This window comes from Capsicum annuum, chromosome 1 (genome assembly GCF_002878395.1).
Source record: "Capsicum annuum cultivar UCD-10X-F1 chromosome 1, UCD10Xv1.1, whole genome shotgun sequence".
Classification (NCBI taxonomy): domain Eukaryota; kingdom Viridiplantae; phylum Streptophyta; class Magnoliopsida; order Solanales; family Solanaceae; genus Capsicum; species Capsicum annuum.
The window spans coordinates 26,973,868-26,995,791 of record NC_061111.1 but is presented as its reverse complement, the minus strand read 5'-3'; the positions used below and the strand labels follow the sequence as shown (position 1 = coordinate 26,995,791).

Genomic DNA, 21,924 nt, shown 5'->3' with positions numbered 1-21,924 from the left:
TTTCTCAAGTTCCTTGTTCATGTTCTTCCATCTAATAAGATATATAAGATCATCCTTTATCTCATCATTTCTTATGAATATTGCCTTATGTCTTTGAATTTTTTCCATGAGCGAATTAGGATTTTGAATTTGAATTCATTTTGATTCACTATGAAACTTTATGAATTTTCTACTCAAATGTTTTATTCTCGTGATAATCTTGTTTTATGTGATCTCTATTAATTTTCTACAAAGTTTTAAGAATGTCTGTGAAAATAAAATGACCTTTATACTGCACCCTAAGTATTTACGATCTTTTCATTAAACTCTTGATAGAATGCTCCAAGAAAGTGTTTAAATTTCAAAATTTATTCTATTTCAGGTTTATGAGTCTATCTCATGCTTATGAATCTATCTCATGATTTTGAAATTATCGTCATGTTTACAAATCCATCATGATTTATGAACTTAATTCACGTTTTATGAATTACCTCATGAATGCTTATGAGTTTACCTTATAAATTTTAGCACGATTTAAAAATAATATTTTTGTCTTAAGAATTTGTTTGAATTAACTTATTTTACGTGCTTTTTTAGTCAAATAGCTTTTAAACACTTTGAGAGTGTTTGAGTAATTTTTAAAAGTACTTATAAGCACTGAATTTTAAGCTAAAAGTTAAAAATAAACAAAATCATAAGTTAGGATTGATCTTATAAGTCAAAGGCCGGAAGTCCATCCAAACAAATGCTAAATATATAAGCTCATGATTTTCCTATGATTTTAGAGCGCAAGTGATCACAAGCATGACCTTTTTTTTTTAAGAATTTGACAATAAGGACTCACTAACACGTAATGTATATGATTTTGAGCTCAAGGTTTTATAACATGATTCTTAGTTTTTTTTTTTCAAAGGGTAATAGCAACAATATATTTTGGGAGGATTATTGCAATCGAAAAGAGTGTGAGTCGAGATAATGCATCCCATGAAACTACGTTTGCAAATGTAGGTTGTGGATCTTTTCATTGATTTGGACGACTCCTCTTTAGGCTTAAAATAAACTCAGTGTGAATCACAATATTATGTTTGTTGACCCACAAGATATATGACAACTCTCCCGATTGAGTTAGAGGTTAAACATTACGCACTCACATGATGTATGTCGGTCGATTTTAAGAAATTTCCCAACAGAAAAGCATAGTATTTTCATTAAATATGGTATATGCACAAGGCCATCTATTTCAAGAATGCTTTTATGCTGTTGCATTTAGCCTCCTCATTAAATTTAGTTGTGCAGTTGCTCATAATTTAAATCCTCATTTTTATTCTATTACCTCAATTTTGCAGTTGCACTTATGATGCAGACAATCAAGATATTTAATCTTATTATTCAATTATTTCATCATTTTGGTTTGTATCATATTCATGTTGCAGTTGTTTAATTTATTAGATATTAGTATTGTTTCATTAGTAATTTTACATTTATTGCATTCTATGTACTTACGTCATTTGACTTTGCAGATTTAGGTATTCAAGCTCGCGATCAGACGCTTCGTTAAGTTTCTCGCTTTCAGCTATTGTGAGCCCTCCTTACTTTATGGGGGAGTAGACTATGTCAGTTGTTGTGTCTTTAGTTTAATACAGGTATACCAGGGGCTTAGTCTATGTCAACTATTAAATTTATGTTATTTTAAGTTTAACCTTCATGTCACCATAATTAAAAATTTAGGTTTTCAGATTAGTGAATGAAATCTTCTTTACATAATATTTGTCATGTTCTTCCACATATGTTTGTTGAATGCCCATGTCATATGCCATGTGCTGATATGTTAGATCAGTAACGTCATTTTGTGACGACTACATTCATTCAGGGTGTAGACTCAAAACATGACAACTAACACATCGTCAACTACCATGCGTTCATCACACCTAGCCCCGTTGTCAGCTATCACCAGTACATCCTTAATCACCACACATTCATCACAACTAGACCCCGACAACTACCACCAACACATCATTAGTAAACTACGATCATCACAAACTAACACACCTGTAACTATCTCCAATATATTATTAATCATCATGCATTCATCACAACTATCACGACACATTATTAATTCTCACATATTCTTCAATCATCACGATCACCACACCAACTATTAACATAAAGCAACTTCATATCCACCATCACAATTATCACTAGATCACCACCACCATCACAAAGCCACCAACACCAACCCTCACCACATCTTTCTCACCACGCATCTCTATTATCACTATATTAAACATAAATATTTCATTTTTACTACTTATCAAATAATAATTTCATTTTATAAAATAGTACCCGTATAGTACAACAAAATACTACATGCTTACCACGTGCTAGCTATGCAATCAAACCATCTACTACTATCCTCATCGTCGCCTTCTTCTTCTTCCTCTACTCCCCTTATACCCCATCACTCTCTCCCTTTTCACCTCTTCTGCATATTCCTTTCGATACACTCCTCCCCTGTCTATCTCTACATATCCTTTCACCTACTGTACTTTCCTTGTACTAGATCCACTCGAATTTCAAACCCTAAACCCCCCAAAACGACGCCGTCCGATCCGGCGATCCCGGATCCTGAAACTCAAGCTGGAGCAGTTGAAGACAATCGGTAGGGAGCTCGCAATGGGCTCCCAAGGTGGATTCGGTCAGTCTAAAGAGTTCCTAGACCTAATTAAATCAATCGGCGAAGCCCGATCTAAAGCCGAAGAAGATCGAATCGTAATTAACGAGATCGAAATTCTCAAAAAGAGGATAATCGAACCGGATATACCAAAAAGGAAAATGAAGGAGTATATAATGAGATTAGTTTATGTTGAGATGCTTGGACATGATGCGTCGTTTGGTTATATACATGCTGTTAAAATGACACATGATGATAATTTACATTCCAAAAGGACGGGGTATTTAGCTGTTACGCTTTTTTTGAATGAGGATCATGATTTGATTATATTGATTGTTAATACTATTCAGAAGGATTTGAAATCCGATAATTATTTGGTTGTTTGCGCCGCGTTGAATGCCGTTTGTAAGTTGATTAATGAGGAGACTATTCCAGCTGTGTTGCCTCAGGTTGTGGATTTGTTGGGACATTCTAAAGAAGCTGTTAGGAAAAAGGCGGTTATGGCACTTCATAGGTTTCATCAGAAATCCCCGTCTTCGGTTAATCATCTCGTGTCCAATTTCAGAAAGGTGCATTCTTTTGCACTTGTTTTTGTGTTTTAATAGTAATAGTTGAATTGGTTGTGGTTAGTACATTGTCACTTTTTGTTTGCGCAGCGTAAGTTAATGAGGTAATTAGATGCTGCCTGGCGTAAGTTATACAGAAAGGTGCATTATCTTGCACTTATTTTGTGTTTTTATAGTAATATAGTTGAATTGGTTGTTGATAGTATATTGTCACTTTTTTGTTTGCGTAGAGTAAGTTATTGAGGTAATTAGGTTCAATCCAGCATAAGTTATACAGAAAGGTGTATTCATTTGCATATGTTTTGTGTTTCATTATAGTAATGGTTGATTGGTTGTTGATTATACATTGTCACTTATGTGGAATAAGGTAATTCGCTGCAATCCAGTGTAAGTTATACACCTCACGGTCTATTATTTTACGTGAGGTAGAGTGATTTTATAAGTATACACGTCTATGCAATAGTTGGATAAGAGTATCTAGAGAAAAAAAGACTCCCTTAAAATTATTAATTTAGCATGGATTTTTCCCTGCTCTAAATGTATCCTACTGGAAAAAAGTTGTGACAATCACTAGTGTTTGAGTTCAAGATTAGGACTTATGTAGATGCAATAGGACATGATCCGAGAAAGTGTAGGTTTTCTTTCTACTATCACTTTATGTTTTTTTGATAATGGTGATGCCTGGATGAGCTTGCGTATACCTTGACTATTAGTACAAGTACTGGGTAACTATGCTGACCAAGGTGCAGATAGGCAGAAACCGTTTGCTTTTCTAACACTTTCTTGCTTAGCTGCACAGTGGAGAGGTAATAGGATCTACTGGTATTTCTGGAATTTTATTTCTAATGATGAAGGCGCTGAGGATATTAATGACCTTAGTATGGTGTTGTATCAAAAAAGAGAGAATATATGTGAAGAATGTGGAATTTGTCAGTGATAAGGATATAAGTGATGTCATGGTAGATAATGAACTGAATCATGTGCACATTGAAAGGCTTGCAGAGAATGTTGTGATGTATTTCAAGAGAAAATGAATCCCTGTTATGGCTGTAACTGAACCTATTTGTTTTTTTAACAATTATTTTGGTTTGCAGAGGTTATGCGACAATGATCCTGGTGTTATGGGCTCTACACTATGTCCTCTTTATGATCTAATCTCAGAAGATGTTAATTCTTATAAAGATTTGGTTGTCAGCTTTGTAAGCATTCTAAAACAAGTAGCGGAACGGAGATTGCCCAAGAGCTATGATTATCATCAGATGCCTGCCCCATTTATTCAGGTATGTCTATCGAAGTTCCAGTTTGATCTCTTGCATGATATGTACTTGAATTTTCTCTGTAAAAGTCTAAAAGCTGGAAATGTTGTATTTTTGTGTGTCTTGTCTTCATGCGAAGTTCTCTCAAATTCTGGAGAGGCCATTCAAGTTCATGCGACCATCTTACTTTCTGAGGGCTGGATCTCTAATTTGGCCGAGCCACTGAAGTTCAAATCCTTTCATCCAATAACAAATAACTAACAATTGCTACGCACGCTTCAGTTCCAAACAAGTTTATGTATCCTCGCTTTCGTTGAAACTCATTTCATATCATCATCATACTAAATTAAGTAAAAGTGAAAAATTAAGTCAAATGTTAAACCTATCTAGTAGCTATCAACTATCACTTATTCACTTAGATGGATCTTTTTCTTCCATTGTGCCCTATCTATATCCAAGTCTGCATGATACCAAGCATTTGTAGGTTTTTCGAGACAACATCTTTCCATGATTAGGTCTACCTCGTCTCCTTTTAACACATTCACTCATCATAATTTCACACCTGCAGACCGGTGCATCTATAGGTCGACGCAGAACATGTCTAAACCATCTCAAGTGAGCTTCTTGCATTTTATCCTTAATGCGTGCCATTCGTTAGGTCGTACCTTCTGGCGGATGTGGTCGTTCTTAATCTTATCTAATCTAGTGTGACCGCACATCCATCTTAACATCCATAGCTCTGCAACACTTATTTTGTGGATATGTTGGACGTTAGTAACCCAACACTCACTACCATGTAACTTCCCGGTCTTGTAGTAGTTCTATAGAACTTACATTGCAAGGATGTAGATGATAGAATTTTGAGGCTTTTTGCACCAATACATACCTCTGATGTAATTACTACTGAAACACTTTTGGTGTATTTCTTTGCCAATAAAATGTTAACCTGTTCAAAAAAAAAAAAAAGAACTTGCCTTTCACTTTGGTAAACATCCTTCTATTAAATAACACCTCAATGGCACTTCCTGATTTCTATTGTCCGGTTTTAATTTTCTGTGTTGATGTACATTCTCTACTTTTTGGTATACCTCTTGTATACGAGAGTCTTCATTCCCATTGTTAATAATATCACTCATCTTACCCAAAAAAGGGAGACAAGTAAAAGGCAGTGTCATTCACATAAAAAGTCGTCAACTTGTTGGCTGAATACCGTGTCTAACTTGTATAGGAAAAACCAGTAGCTTACTGAATAAAATTGTGCCAGCAATCTGATGGAGATTATTGGGGAATGTAACCATCAGATTTGATCAATGTTTATCCTTTAATCTTCTTAATTATCTCTTTGTAAAGATTTTTGAGCTATTCCACTCTATTTCTGTTCTACTTTTGAGAAGAAATGGTTCCCTACTCGTAAGCTCATGTTTTTGTTCTTTTGCATTCAGATCAAATTATTGAAAATTCTGGCATTACTTGGAAGTGGGGACAAAAAAGCCAGTGAACAAATGTATACAATTGTTGGTGACATTATGAGAAAGAGTGATTCATCAAGTAATATAGGAAATGCTATTTTATATGAGTGCATCTGCTGCGTTTCCTCAATACATCCTAATCCCAAGTTATTAGAATCTGCGGCAGAAGCAGTTGCCAAATTTTTGAAGGTTCGTCCTCTTTATTCTGCTTTGCATATCTTTTGGTTGCTGTGCGATTACCTCTTTGTTAGAAGCTAATTAAGTTCAAAATTACCTGGTGCACAGAATGATAGCCACAATCTAAAGTATTTGGGGATTGATGCGCTTGGAAGATTAATAAAGATAAGCGCAGAAATTGCTGAGCAGCACCAACTTGCCGTGATTGATTGTTTAGAGGTGAGAATTGTTATTTCTCAGGTCTGTACTAAACAAAGGATATTTCAATTTATGGAGCCATGACAATGTTGGCTTGTCCTTCCTGTTTATGCCTGCAATATATTGCTTGCGTGAACATTCAGGTATTCTACTTCAGCAGTGCATCACCTTTATTTGCGCTGACATGCCTTTTTTTCTTTTTAAAACTATAGCTGGTTATTGCACTAGATTTGTCATGGATAGCAATACCAGGAGAGTTTATTATCGTTTGAGTGAAATATGTGACCCAAGTCTTTTGAACTGTTCATGTCAAACATAATAGAAGTTATAGCGTTATGGTGCTTTTCAATTGACAAATGCTGGCAAGAGCAATAATCAGTCTGTCAAAGAAGACCAAGGTGATGCCACCAAAAGAATAAATAGACCTACTTTATGGTGTCTAATAGAATGGAGCCTCTTGGCAACCCCTGATTGCTTCATATTACTTTAATTGATGTAAAATCTGGAGTATATTTGATCATCTTTAGAGTGCTCAATTGCTTTGAGTGCTAGTATGGGCTTACTTTCCAAGGTGACAAAGACATGAAACCATGTAGACTTTGCTTCTTTCCTTTTTATTATTTGAATTGTATGTCACTTCTTAATTTTCTTATGCAGTAGAAACCAAATTTTCTTCTAAGGTCTTAAACTTGGACGTCTGTTTAACACCCGTAACACTCACTGCCTCATTTTATTAGAACCTCTGCTGGGGTGAAATTAAACATTTTCTTTAGCAAGGCTTGGCACCTTTAACTAAACTTTGAAAATAGTTTTCTTTTTCCCCCCCTTGCAAAGACGGAAAAAACAACTCTTAGCGACAACTGCTAGATCTTTGGGTTTTGAATAAGATAATTATTCAACTTAGTGATCATGAAACGGGTATGTTGCCTGTATTTAAAGTTCGTATTTTGAGAGGCATGTAACCAAGGGGTTATGGGCTTCTCTTTTAGCCAACTTCTTAGTAGCTTTTGTCCTCCATGATTCTGGTTATTTCCTTACATTAGTTAGTTAGCTATCTAGTTTGTTTTATGGTTTATCTGGGTATAACTTTTTTCATCTATAGTACTGATAGGAAAATGTAAGTTGGCTCCATTTATTCATTTCCCAAGAACGAAAAATTTCCTCCCTTTTATTGTACAGAGGTAGCTATTAATCAATACGGTTTGTAAGATGAAGATGCTTTCTTTGGTTGTTTCTGTTTATGATGCCTGCCATTTTAATACAGGACCCAGATGACACACTGAAGCGAAAGACTTTCGAGCTGCTGTATAAAATGACAAAGCCGTCAAATGTAGAAGTTATTGTTGACCGAATGATTGATTACATGATGAGTATAAATGACAACCATTATAAAACTGAGATAGCATCCAGATGTGTGGAACTTGCTGAGCAGTTTGCACCTAGCAATCAATGGTTTATCCAGGTCCATTTAGTTTTGCAAATTAATTTCCATATCGTTTTCTGTATTGTTGTACCAACTACTGTGTTTTCCATGTGCTTTCAGACAATGAATAAAGTGTTTGAGCACGCAGGAGATCTAGTGAATTTAAAGGTTGCCCACAATTTGATGCGGTTGATTGCTGAGGGATTTGGAGAAGAAGATGAAACTGCAGATAGCCAGCTGAGATCATCAGCTGTATGTCGTATCAACATTTTTGTTTCTTTTTTTAATCTTTTTAATGAAGCAGTGTGTTTCACTAACAAAAAGCATCAAGGAGACACAACTTACAAAAGAAATTTGCTATGCAAGTAAAGCTGCAAGACCCTATAGGCCTATACGAAGTGCTAGGCTAAGTTTAGGGAGCTTACGAACTGCAAAAAATGGTCAGTGCTAACTAGAGGTGTTGCATCAGTGGTTTGACTTATCCATCTAAACAGACTTAAGCAAACACTTTTCATGTTCCTTCCATTCCATAAACACCAAAAATCATCACCCAGATCTTCTTGATGGCCTTATCAACTCTCCAGCGGCTCCAGCTTGAGGAAGCTCCCCTCACATGCACAGGCATCACCCAATTCAGCCCAAGGAGGCAGAAAAACATGTTCCTAAGATCAGTGGTTGCTGGGCAATGCAAAAACAAATGATTAATATTTTCTGAGCTTTCCTTACTCATATAACATCTGTTAACCCATTGAAAGCATCTTCTATTAAGTTTATCTAGTGTTAGGCAAGCTCCTTAAATACAGACCAGTTGAAGCAGATAACCTTGTTTGGAAGCTTGGTCTTCCAGATCAACTTCCATGACCAAATATCAGAATCTTGATTCTGCATACTAAGCTGCTTGTAGAACTCTTTTAACAGTGAAAATGTTTTTGTCCCCCCATCTCATAGTGTGGGGTAGATTCTCCTCACCTTCCTCAATCCTAGCTAGTATTTCCAGTAGACTTCCCAGTTCCCAATCTTGTACAGCTTTTCTGAGGTGAATATCCCAACTGTTGCCTCTTTTGTTGTCAGCTATGGAGGAGTATTTGGCATGTGCAATCTGGAAAATTGTGGGAAACTCCACCATGAGTGATGAATTATTCCACCATTTGTCTTTTCAAAATCTAATATGTACACCATTGGCAGATTTGAAGTGAGCATTCTGAGAGAATTCCTGCAGAGCTCCCTTCTCAAAAAGAATTCCTGCAGAGCTTGCTGATGTATTTCCATGGTCCTACCCCATAGGGTGCATTAGCAATTTTGGAGTACCAGTTATCCAACACCCCATGTTTGATCTTGATGACCTCTTTCTAGAGGTTTGAGTCGGTAGTAGCATATCTCCATAACCATTTCATTGGTAGACAATTGTTATGCATGACCAAATCTCTGGTGCCCGGACCACCCCTAGATTTAGGCTGAATAACTTTATCCCATTTGACTAAATGAAACTTTTGAGAGCTGTTGTTTTCATCCCGTAAAATTCCTTCTGATTCGGTCCAACACATCCTCCACCTGCTTAGGAATGCAAAATAGTGACATGAAATATGTGGGGATGCTATCAAAAACACTGTTTATGAGGGTTAGCCTACCCCCATGGACAGATATTGCATCTGCCAAGATGCAAGCCTCTTCTCAAATTTCTCTCCGACTCCATTCCACATCTCACTGTTCTTGAATTTGGCTCCAGTGGAAAACCTAAATAGGTTGTAGGGAGAGAGAAAATGGAACATCCCAAAATACCAGATAGGTCTTCTAAGCTACGCACATTGTTTACTAGATAAATGATACTTTTCAGCTTGTTGACATATAACCCTGATAAAGTCTCAAAAAGTAGCAGGGCCAGGTTCAAATAAAGCACTTGTGATCTGTCTGCTTCACAGAAAATTAGTGTGTTACCAACATACAACAGTTGGAAGTCCAGTACAGGAGGATACATTGACATTATCTGTGTCCCAGCATTAGAACCACTGTGGTTCCAGCATTAAAAACCCTGAATTCAGTCCATTTTCCCTGCCTTATCAAGCATATACTCCCTCCATTTCGCTTTAGTTGCCCCTTGTTGACTTGGCACTCCCCTTAAGAAAACATTTAATAGAGGTATATTTTACTAAAGTAACCCTATTAATTATGCATTGAAAATATAAATTTGGTTATATAAACTTTACATAGTCATTTAATGATGGGGTAATATTGGAAAAACACGATAAACTTCTCTTGATTTTAGAACTTAGAAACAGAGGGAGTAATTGAAACCTTCCATGGCTATAACAAATAGGAATGGTGAAAGTGGATCACCCTGGAGAAGAATTCCACAGGCCCTCTATTAATAATTACCGAGTATTTCACTGTTATGATACAGAACTTGACCTATTTTATCCATCTATCCCCAAAACCCATCTTCCTTGGGATAGATAATAAATAAGTCCAATCTTGATCCAAAACCAAAAAGAAAAAAGTCAACAGCTGATCAAGAGCCTTCTCTATATCCAGTTTGCACATGATACTGGGTCCACCACTTTTGTGCCTCCAATCTAGGATCTCATTGGCAAATTATTGTTGCATCACTGAATTGCCTGTGCTTGATGAAAACATTCTGATGAATAGAGACTACTTTCCCCATTACCAACTTGAACCTTTCTGCTAGTAGCTTGGCTAGGTTCTTGTACACACTACCAATCAGACTTATAGATCTAAAATCTCTAAGGTCAATATCCTCCTTTCTTTTGGGAAATAGTGCTGAACAAGGAATTGCAAGATTTGACCATATAACATAGCTGGGGAAATGATTGATGGCTCTCATTACCTCTGGTTTTATAAAGTGCCGTGACTTTTGATAGAAAGCCGTAGTAAATCCATCCAGCCTAGGTGCTTTTTCTGGTGCACATCACTGAATCACGACATATACTTCATCTTCCTCAAAAACTCTCTAGTAGCTCCCTCCCTTCTCTTGATATTCTGGCAACATAATCAAAACTAGCATTGGGTCCCATGCCTCATTCGCAGATTGAAGGTTCTCATAAAAATTTAGAATCTCTTCTTTGATCACCTCCTTATCCTCTGCTAGACCAGTGTCCAGTCTGAGTTTGTCAATGCTGTTATTCTTTCTGCGTGAGCTAGCATTTGTTTGGAGAAATATCTTGTGTTCTTGTCCGCCTCTTTCAGCCATAAACATCTTGATTTTTGCCTCCAGATATTTGTTCAGCTTTGGCCAGCTCCACAAGCTCTGATTTCAAGCTGACAACCTTCTGCTTCTCAGGTTGGGATAAGACTCTTTTTAGCAGCCTGAGCTAGTATGTAAAGCTCCTCCAAGGTTTTGTTTCTCCTTACATCCAACTTCCTAAATACTTAAGCGTTCCAGTTGCTAATCTCCTTCTTGAGGTTTCTCAGTTTTTGAACCAGAACAAAATTTGGGCTGCCATTGATCAAATAGTTCTGCCACCTCTTCTTTATCATGTCTAGGACACATTCATGCTTCAGTCACATATTCTCCAATTTAGAGTTAGAAGGATTTGTGTCCCATTCACCACTCTCTAAAAGGACAGGCTTGTGATCAGAGAGTGCTCTAGGGAGGGTTGTTTGCTTGAAAGCTTTGAAGTTTTCCTTCCATTCAGTTGAAATGAGAAATATGTCAATCCTGGAAGCTTGAGAGTTGTCTTCCACCCTTGGTTGATTTCTGAACAACTGAGGGGGTGTTTGGCCATAAGAATTTTTTACTTTTCCGGAAAATTATTTCACTTCAGTGAAAATTGTTGTGTTTGGCCATAAGAATTCCAAATACAATTTGGTATTGTATTCGGGAAAGTGTAACCGTGAGTGGTAGCTCAGCTGGTATAGGCCTAAAGGCCTAAGGACAAAGTCCTTCAGGTCGCCAGTTCGAGTCCCACCAGGGCCACTGGAGGCATTGAAAACCGATCGCGCATCCAGGGCCCCGTAGAACTAGCCGGAGCTCCGCGTTGAAATAGCGGGGGCCGGTGGGTACAGCTTGTTAGGTTCGCAAAGCGATACCTGGAAACCACGGATATAAAAAAAAAAGTTAAACTTGTTTTCATTTTTTTCACTTTTAATTCTCTCACAAAAAGTTAAAAACAACTCCAATTTTTATTCATGGTCAAACACAATTCCAAACTGCAACTTCAACTCCAACTCCAATTCCAACTCCAAAAAATTTGATTTTCATGGCCAAACACCTACTTAAATTGTGTGACTACTTCCTTGTTTATTTGTCATGGCAAGGCGAAAATTTGAAATATTCTTGTTGCAGATTCTGGATAAACTTATGTTTTCTCTTTATCTTGCTTGTTTTGTAAATAATTGCGCAGCGGATATTGTTTTCATATATCCTGTTTTTGCACCTCTCAACAGATAAACTCTTTTGACTGGTTGCAGGTGGAGTCATATTTGCGCATCATGGGAGAGCCAAAACTACCTTCTGCATTTCTCCAGGTTTCCAGAACCAATCGTCTCTCTCTCTCTCTCTCCCCTTCTCCTCTTCCATCCTTCTCTTCCTACTTACAATAACAAAATGATGCTCTGCTCAGAGCTCATGTCATGTGTGTATAACATTCTCAGTTCACCTCTTCTGGTGCTTAACTTGCAACTTTGTGAATCACAGGTTATTTGCTGGGTCTTGGGGGAGTATGGAACTGCTGATGGGAAGTATTCTGCCTCCTATATCACAGGGAAAATAAGTGATATTGCTGAGGCACATTCAACTGATGACATGGTCAAGGTATATGAGGTTCAATTGCTGCTTTATATCAGCTGCGAAGTTCCTTCTTGTAGTATGACCTAGTTCTGTTTTATCATGATCCACTTGATCTTTTAAGCTAGAAGACAGTTGTGATGAAAACTCAAATGAAATGCATTCTATTTCGAAAAGCTTCCTCAGCTTTCTGGTTTTCAGAATTGTGAATACCCTCTTTGCCTTTTGCTCTTAATTATTTCTACATCACTACTTGAGGGGATGTGATCTGAGCAACATGGGAGGATAGCCTCGTGTTGTGGTATGATTGTCCAGGACATCAGGTCCTAGAATTATGTGTTCAGATATCTGAAAGTGATCTTCTTGCACAATGGTCGTTATTCTATAAGCTATTTTATTTCATAACGGCGTAACTGAAGACTTCCTTCTGTCTCGTACCTTTTGTATCAGACTAATTTATTTTTGACCTAATTGATTTTTGACCTCATTATGATAAATACCACATTTATCAATTATTGGAACTAGCATGGTGGCTAATTGACTTCCCAAAGAGCCTTGTAAGTGCTTGTTAATGCTGCGAAATTGGTTCCATAATAGCAGATTAAGATATGAGTAATTTATTGCATATATACTGTAAGGGATTTGATGGATTTTTTTGTCCATTACTTTGTGTTCTTTGGTCACCTACCGAGACAAGCAAAAGGAATTGTACAACAGTACTAGTAATTTCCTCTGAAGGTGCATCAGACTTTCTTCTCTATTTTTCCTTCTTTCAACAGCATACTGAATTTCTTTGAAGCAGAAATGCTGGCAACTATTCATTTCTACAGTTGCAAGAGATTAGGTTATTTTGTTGGGTAAAGATGGTAAGCAAACAAGAAATCCTTTCAGCTATATCCTGGTCCTATTTTGATTTTTGTTGGTATAACTGAGAATGTCCTAAGAACCCATGGTGCATCGTTTGGTGTACTCGGGTTGATGGACCTGTCCTTCTACCCATCTCCACTTAAATACCAAACTTTTGTCAGCTGGAAGGTTCGAACCTATGACATGCACCTAACTAAACATCATGAACTTTCTTAAAAGATCCCTATCAGATTTAGTTTTCTTTCTGTTCCATTTTTTTTTTTTTTTTGCTTTGTCGGATTTTGGGTCGTTTGGTTTCGTAGTACTTTGGATCTATTTGAGTTATTTATTTATCTGTGGAACTCTTGCCATGTTTGATTTGAAAAAAAAACTAACATTACGCGTTGTAATTTAACCCCTAGACTGGAGCCTTGTGGGCCATTCTGAAGAAAAGACTGGTAGTAGACGAAGCATGTGTAGAGTTAGTGCTAAGAAGTTAAAATCTTTACTTGCATGGAACTAGGAAATTCTTAAATTTGCTCAAATGCAGGAGAATATATGCAAATATGGATAGAGTTTTGAATTTTGATAAACTTTTACAACTTACTTTCTTGGTTTACTAGTGAAATTATTCTTTGCAAATTGCATTTTATACATCAGGTTCTTCCTGATTTAGGAAAACCTATTTGTTACAGCCGAACTATTTGGCAGGTTGCTTGTGATCTTTATGTAGAGTGTTAAAATTCTATCAAAAACCCTCTCTGCTGAGCTCTTATAATTTGAACTGTTCACGGATTTTCTGATCCTCTGTTCTAGGGTTATGCAGTGTCAGCACTTATGAAAGTATATTCATTTGAAATAGCAGCTGGGAGGAAAGTGGACATGTTGCCTGAGGTAAGTAAATTTCTCTTTCCAACCCGGTCAGTTAGTTTTATTTTTCCCCTTTAAACAAGATTGATTAAGAGACACTAGTGTCTATCCTGTTGGTTCCATTACGAATAAGCTCCCATGCCTGTCAAAGAGTAAAAAGTTCTTAGGAAGCGGTAAAAAAACATATCCATTTTTGCAGACGCGGAATAACACTTAGCAACAAAATTGCGCCGCAGTCCCAAACAAGTTGTAGAAAATAACCATCTGATTTTATTTAGTTTAATGGGATGTGGGAAGCTTATATTACCATCAAATATAAAATCTTAGAACATAAAGCAAACTCTTTAGATTTTTCTTCTTTCTGGTATAACCACCTGTAAAACGTTCAATTGGTTGAACACTTGTAAAATGTTTTATTGCTGACGAGGAGCGTAACACTTTAAAGTTATATCTTAATCAAATGAGTTTCATGTGGGCAAGAAAAAAAAGGGCAGCCCAGTGCACTAAAGCTACCGCTATGCGCGGTGTCCGGGGAAGGGCCCCACCACAAGGGTTATCTTTGTTTATCTTTGTTTTTCTCCCAAAGAATAAAAGAATCTTTGTGCCTTAATACGTATGTCCTGTAAAAGATCATTTTAATATTGGAATGAAATGTGCCCGATTAGAGCGGGATGGCAGAGGGTTCATAAAGCCAATCTCAAATATTTTTGGAATTGAGGTATATTTTTAATTGCTTTCTGATTTAAAATGAAATTGCTACCACCAATGGTTATGGTGGGATGAGATAGGATGCCTCCACTCTTAACCAGAAGACCCTGGTTCCCCTTTAATGGGCCTTGCACGGTGAATCCGGATAGGTTGGAGTTCCATAGCACCTGACAGTCTGGGAAAGAAAAACAAATTCTTTGGATAATATAAAAAGGGGAAAGAGCAGGTAGCCTCCCTGTTATATTGAAGTAAACTAAGATTCATCATGTTTTGGAACCTAGAATTTTATACTCAGAGAAAGAAAAATTGAAGAAAATCTCCTTACTATCTGACAAGGAGAATTAATGTCTTAAATATCACTTCACTAAAGTCTGTAAATCGATAGACAGGGAAAGGGAAAAAGAATTATTTGATTGCCTAATTTATAAGTTTGAAAGGCAAGGTTCCTTGTTCATTTTGCCCATCTCAGTTGCTGTAAGAGAGGATATGAGAGTTGTGGGTGTGATGGTGGAACATTTTTGACATCATACAGTAAATCGAAGGATTAGTAATGTAAGACACCAAGACCTAAGTCCCTTTACTTGTAAGTTCCGTTTGAGGTTTGTTTCTGTTATTAATACAATGAACCACCAACGTTATTTAAAAAAAGCCACCAACCCAGTGGTATATTAGCTGTAAAAAAAAGTTGAAGGCTTATTTAGGTTTTAGCAGAAAAGAACTTGTGAGATTATCTATATAGGGAATGTCTCTGGAAATAACATGAAATTAGTGAAGGGAAATGTGCACGTAGAAAGAATCAGATTTAACAATAAAGGATGGATTAGAGATTTATTTTAACAAATTATCTGTGAAACGTACCAACTTCTCTCTCTTTTTTTTTTTTTTTTTTTTGAGAAGGTAAAGTTGAAACTTACCGGCTTCTTTTTCTATAGCCTGCAATATTTTTCATGTTGAGTAGATATGTGATCAAGCTACTCTTACTAGTTTCTACTTCAGCTGACATCACTTCTAAGCTAATGTTAGAGTGGTGCGCCGAAAGTAGGCGAATTCCACTTTCCAATCAACTTTACCGATTCCTTTCTTGGGCCATGTAAAATCATTGTCCAGTACATCTAGTATGAAATGTAAGAGAGCATTTGCTACTTGTAGCATCTCCTTTCTCAAAAATTTGTTACTTGGTCGCAATATAAAGCAAGTAAAATAGTGTGGCATGGTCTGAACAGTGATTCAGGTTGGTGACAATTGTTAACAGATATCGATATAAATGACTCCAGATAGGAAAGGTTGTCTACCAGAAAGTGAGGGGGTTCTTTTTGGAGCTAGTTGTGACCTAAGGAGTAGGAGTTCAATGTTCAATAAGTGACGCGTCCTACTTACGCTTCTTACTAACCTAACAGTGGTTTGCATCTTTTGATTGGAAAGCCAAAGTAAAAAATTGTATAACATGCTAGTGGCTTTATAGAAATCATCTCGACATACTACAAAATTTAGCCCCAACTCCATGTTAATTCTACAGAATCTTTTTATTAGGGGTGTGTATAGGTCCGTTCGGTTCAGTTTTATGTATTATCGATTCGGTTTATCGGTTTTCGATTTTTAAATATACTAAATAACCAAACCAATAAGATATTTTTTATTGGTTTTCGATTTATTGATTTTCGGTCCTCAACGGTTCTGTTTTCGGTTTAAACCGATATTAACATGCTCATAAAACAAATTTCAATTTGGCGCGATGTTTTTCAATTTTGTGTAACAGTAGCAACTAACATGCCATTAATAAGAATGCTTACAAAATAATAATAGCAGCATCTAACATGACATATGCTTTGCAGTGCCAAATTTCACAAAATAAGAAGTCCATCATGTTCACAAACTATGCAACAAGTAGATTTAATGATAAATGTCAAAAATGCGTTAAGCGTCCTTTTCATATTATAAAATAAAGCATCACATATGCACAAATTTCACAATGAATGGAATAAGTTTTCATGAAATTGAATGTGTTTATTGAAATTAAAGAGAAATTAAGTGAAGATAAGTAATATGCGTGCGCGCGTATATATATGAAACTAGGGGTAAAGTAGTAATTTAGTATATTCTTATTGGGTTGTCTGTTTACCCAATAACCCGTTATCGAACCAATAACCCAATATTTTTTTTAATGAAACCATTAGAAAATCGTTAATCCAATTACCCAATGACAATAAATCAATAGTATTTTTATCAGTTCGATTTTTGCACACCCTTACTTTTTATATTGTTTGGGTAACATGCATTCTCATTTATGCCTTGTAGTAGTCAGTAGTTAGTGAGATTTTATATCTTCATGTATGCCATATTCCGAAAACAGGGGAAGGTAAATATACAATGTATTGGAGTTTCTTGTTCAATGCTTGATTTTCTTTTTAACCTCAATAAAAATTTCCGACTGCTGAAATATTGGCTCAATGCAGTGTCAATCATTCATTGAAGAGTTGTTAGCATCAAACTCAACAGATTTGCAGCAACGAGCATATGAACTTCAATCTGTTGTTGGCTTAGACGCTCGTGCTGTTGAAAGTATTATACCAATGGATGCTAGCTGTGAAGATATCGAGGTAAGGACTGCTTTTGGAATATATTTCATGTTTCTTAATGAAGCTTATGCCTCAAGTTATTGGCAGGCTTACATGTATCGACGGGATTGTCAGAAATTCATGTTTTTTACTACATGTCCATTTTATGAGTATTTAAGCAAAAGTACATGCATCCATCTTATGGAGTGAGGTTACTGATCAGTTCTGTAATGGATTCATCATCAATAGGCAGAGTTGTTGAAATATAATTGGTTTTGTTATTCTTTTATCACCCTGTTTGGCATTTAACAACCCCCCCTCAAAAAAAAAAAAAAAAAAAAAAAAAGACCACCCACACACAAACAAAAAAAAAATAATAAAGAAACTTATTTTAGCTGTTTATGTCCTCAACCTGCGAGAGTACAATTTCTGGGCTAGAATGTAGGTTTTCTACCTTTAAATAAGCCACAAACCCTGGGTCTACTTTTCATAGCAGTCTTTATATCACTAATGTGTCCGGAACTTTTGAAAAAATTGGGATGCTTATTTTTCGGAAGATTCCTGGAGATGGTTTCCATCCTCTATTGCTACAAATACTTAAACTTTCTCTGGGATGAGATTGAAAAATGATAAGACGCTGATGTTTCTGTGTTGTGGGTTTCATATTACCAACTTATTTTCTCTGTGGCTGAGAGTGAAAGAGGTTAAGGTGATTATATATTATGTTGTAGATTTGATGTCTCCACTTACTTTTGTTACTGTAAAGATATGATGAAGTCTACTCTCTGTCACAAGGCTCATTTCCTTTTTGTTTTGTATAACTTGATTGCAACTATTTTGAAAAATTTCTGCAGGTTGATAGAGAACTATCGTTTCTCAATGGTTATGTTCAAGAGTCACTGAATAAGGGGGCTCAACCCTATATTCCTGAGAATGAGCGATCAGGAGCTTCAAGCATCAGCAATTTTAGAATTGAACATCATGGACCCTCGGGACATTCTCTTAGATTTGAAGCGTATGAGCTTCCCAAGCCTTCTGTGCCATCAAGACCTCCAGTCCCACCAGTATCTGCAGCTGAACTTGTTCCTGTACCGGAACCAACTTATCACACACAGTTTCATGAAGCTGTTGCACCAAAGTTGTCCGTGTCTGGTACAGGCTCATCTGAAATCAAGCTACGACTTGATGGTGTTCAAAAGAAGTGGGGTAAGCAAACTTATTCCTCTTCCTCACCATCTACTTCAGACTCTGATATCCATAAGACTCAGAATGGAGCGACCAAGCGTGATGTACCAAGCAGCTTAAGCTCAAAAGCACGTGATGTATCTTATGACTCAAGAAAGCAACAGGAGGATGTTGATCCGGAAAAGCAAAAACTTGCTGCTTCCCTCTTTGGGGGTGCATCAAAACCTGAAAAGAGACCTCCTGCTAGTCATAAGGCATCAAGGCCAAACAGCCATGCCGCAGATAAGTCAAATGCAGAAAAGAGTGGGCCTTCTGACGGAGGTGCGGTAAAAGCAAGTCCCCAACCACCTCCTGACTTGCTCGACCTGGGTGAACCAACTAGTATTAGTAATGCAACCTCTGTGGATCCTTTTAAGCAACTGGAAGGCTTGCTTGATTCAAACGAAGGAACTATAGCTCCAGGTTCCAGTAGCTCTACTAAAGCACCTGATTTAATGTCTCTTTATGGCGACACTTCCCTAAGTGGACAGAATATAGGAACAGCAAATCTCCTTTCAACTGGTAGCAGTGATGCAAATCTCATCTCTGATGTTTCACATGCACCCGACAGGAATGGCCATGGGACAGGAAGTGCAGTTACTCTGTCAACACCATTAAGTAAGGGACCAAATACTAAAGATGCTTTGGAAAAAGATGCACTTGTGAGGCAAATGGGTGTGAACCCAACAAGTCAGAATCCCAACTTATTCAAGGATTTGCTTGGGTAAGGTACATGAACATGGCTGTCTTTTAAAGTCTGTTGAGGCCCTTTCAGAGAGTCTATGATGATTGAACTAGATTTGTTTTGCTGGAAAGCTACAAATATTTTTGATGGCAAAACTTACAATTGAAAGTACAATTGCAAGGAACTAATTGTTGTATGAGCCTGTGGTATATTTTATAGCAGTTGCAGGTGGGGAAGTTTGTGTAAAACTGGCTTCGACTGGTAGGAATGGGTGGACTCTACCTGAGATTTTCGGAGTAAAAGGTGGTCAAGATTTGTGCAGTCACGACCGTGGATTTGCCACGCGCTTCAAGTTATGTCATAGTTGTGTTTTATGTGAATTTTCCTTTTTATGTTTCTCTTATTAAGACCATTCAGTATGTTATTTCTTTTTTCATGAAGGCAAACTGTATCATTTGGAGAGGTATTGTACCCTTATGTGAATGTAAAGTAATAATCATTTTTTCAGGTTAAATTGATACTGGCTGTATCAGTGGAATCTGGATACCATGCAAAGGCAGCTAGTTTTGCAAAATTGTCTTCAAATAATCCGCACGACTATACAATTGTAGTTTCATGGATGAGCTCAATATGTTCTATCTACAGCTCTTCAGTCTTATGTTCAATGCACTGCATATTATAAGTTTTGGCTTATAAGAAAAATGAATCTCATTGGTTCTAATACTGATTGCATCCAATTCCCAGACCAATGAGATGTTAATTTGTAGGTGGATACTCTGTAAGCCCATGAAGTCCTGCATATTATTTGCTTGTTTTTGTTGGACGTTCATTAGTGTCATACAAGAAGTGAAAGAGGACCATATTTATGACAAAACAAGATGTAAAATTATGCACTAATTCGTAATTTTGTGTTACACAAGTTGGTACAAGATAAAAGTTTTGGTCCCTCCGTTGCTTGGTGATGTTTGACGCACTAGACCTCGATAAAAATGTTGCAAGTTTGGTCTGGTCTAATAAGCTAAGCTTCAGGCATAAATGTTGGAAGTTCACTGTCCAACTTTAGACATGAATCTTTTCAACTTCGATTGCATATATTTAAAATTCGTTTTGAAGTGACTAATTTGTAAATTTTTATGAACTGCGATTAGGCCCACATTTTTTATGAGAGGGTTGTGGGGGGAAATCTAATATAATGCTAACAAAAACAACAATGTTGAAAGCCCCATCTCTTACCGAGTTCTGAGATGCTTTTTCAACTTTAAGAATAATACATGCAAAAAGGCTAGTAACTAACTTATTGGTGTTAAAAACACACCACAGAAAAATCATGAGAATTTATCAAGAAATGGTCCTTAACTTTCCTCTTGATTTTAGGTTGTTCCCTTGAGATTAATGTTTTTGTAGAGTAATGCCTACAAGTTGCAATCTACCTTAGAATAATACACCTTTGTATTCTAGCTAGTATTTGAAAATTATCTTTTCATATACAAAATTCTGTGTGAAGCAATGGTTTTGTTCTAATTGTGTTGAATTGGAAAGCTTACTCATGTTGATGGTCTCAAATTCGGATAAAGAAGGAGAGTTGTGGTTATCTTACAAGAAAAAGTAAAATAACGAGCCAATTCGTAATTAGATTCCCACAGTAGAAATAAATAAATTTAAATGAAAAAGATACGATCTACACGAAAACGCATCCATCCCAACTTATTTCAAACTGAGACTTGTCATTGTTGTTTCAGGACATGCTACCTCATTACATCTACCCACTTTAAATTCCTAAAACCATGCAATTGACCAAAAATCAATCTACAGTAACTTGAAGTAATGAATTTGGAAAGCCTAAAGCTACAAGTCAATAATGTCATAAAGTCCATAATGTCACAGTCATGCTTTAATATGGTTTGAGAAATCTATTAAAAGTCAATTACTTGAAAATATCTCTAGTATACTGATAGTGTAAGCTGGAGAAAAATCCTATAAATGTGGTTTTTGCTTGTTTAACACGTGCATTCACATATAATTGACAATATATATGTTGAAGTAATTAGTGCACCCATTTAAAACTTTTTCCTCTCTTTTCATACTAATGGAGTCGTAATATTACTCTTGTAATTTCTTATTTGTTTGGCTTTTATTAGTATTATTTATTATTTTTTATATTTATTTAGATTATCATATTATTTTGTTGTAGTTACTATTTCTTTTTTTCAGAACGTTTTATCATGTCTTGTATAGTATTTATTTTCTTTTGTCGAGGGTCTATTGAAAACAACCTCATTCTCTCTAGCTTCCGATACAAGATCTGCGTACACACTATCCTTCTCAGAGTCCATTTAGTGAAATTATACTGAATATGTTATTATTGTTTTTACCTTATTTTTTGGCATAATCTTTTTAGACAAAAAAAAAACAAATTCGAAGTAAGGGACAGTAGAGGAATGAGGAAATATGTACTGGTACGTAGTCAATATTTATATGTACTGGTAAAAAATTACTCTTGAATATATGGAATTTTTTTTTTTTTAGTTTCGTTACTGATTCAAAGAATTATAAGAA

The 21,924-nt window shown here is 36.4% G+C and overlaps 1 protein-coding gene across 1 annotated transcript; it reads left to right on the top strand.

Annotated features, from left to right (window-relative positions):
• Positions 1–2,294: 2,294 nt before the first annotated feature.
• Positions 2,295–19,942, top strand: LOC107870287 (AP-4 complex subunit epsilon). Its single transcript, XM_016716770.2, has 11 exons — positions 2,295–3,219; positions 4,311–4,496; positions 5,915–6,130; positions 6,227–6,337; positions 7,581–7,778; positions 7,860–7,991; positions 12,165–12,221; positions 12,391–12,507; positions 14,143–14,220; positions 17,358–17,501; positions 18,314–19,942. The coding sequence occupies exons 1-11, from the start codon at positions 2,653–2,655 to the stop codon at positions 19,409–19,411; spliced, it is 2,904 nt and encodes a 967-aa protein (XP_016572256.1). The 5' UTR covers positions 2,295–2,652; the 3' UTR covers positions 19,412–19,942.
• The last annotated feature ends 1,982 nt before the right edge of the window (positions 19,943–21,924 follow it).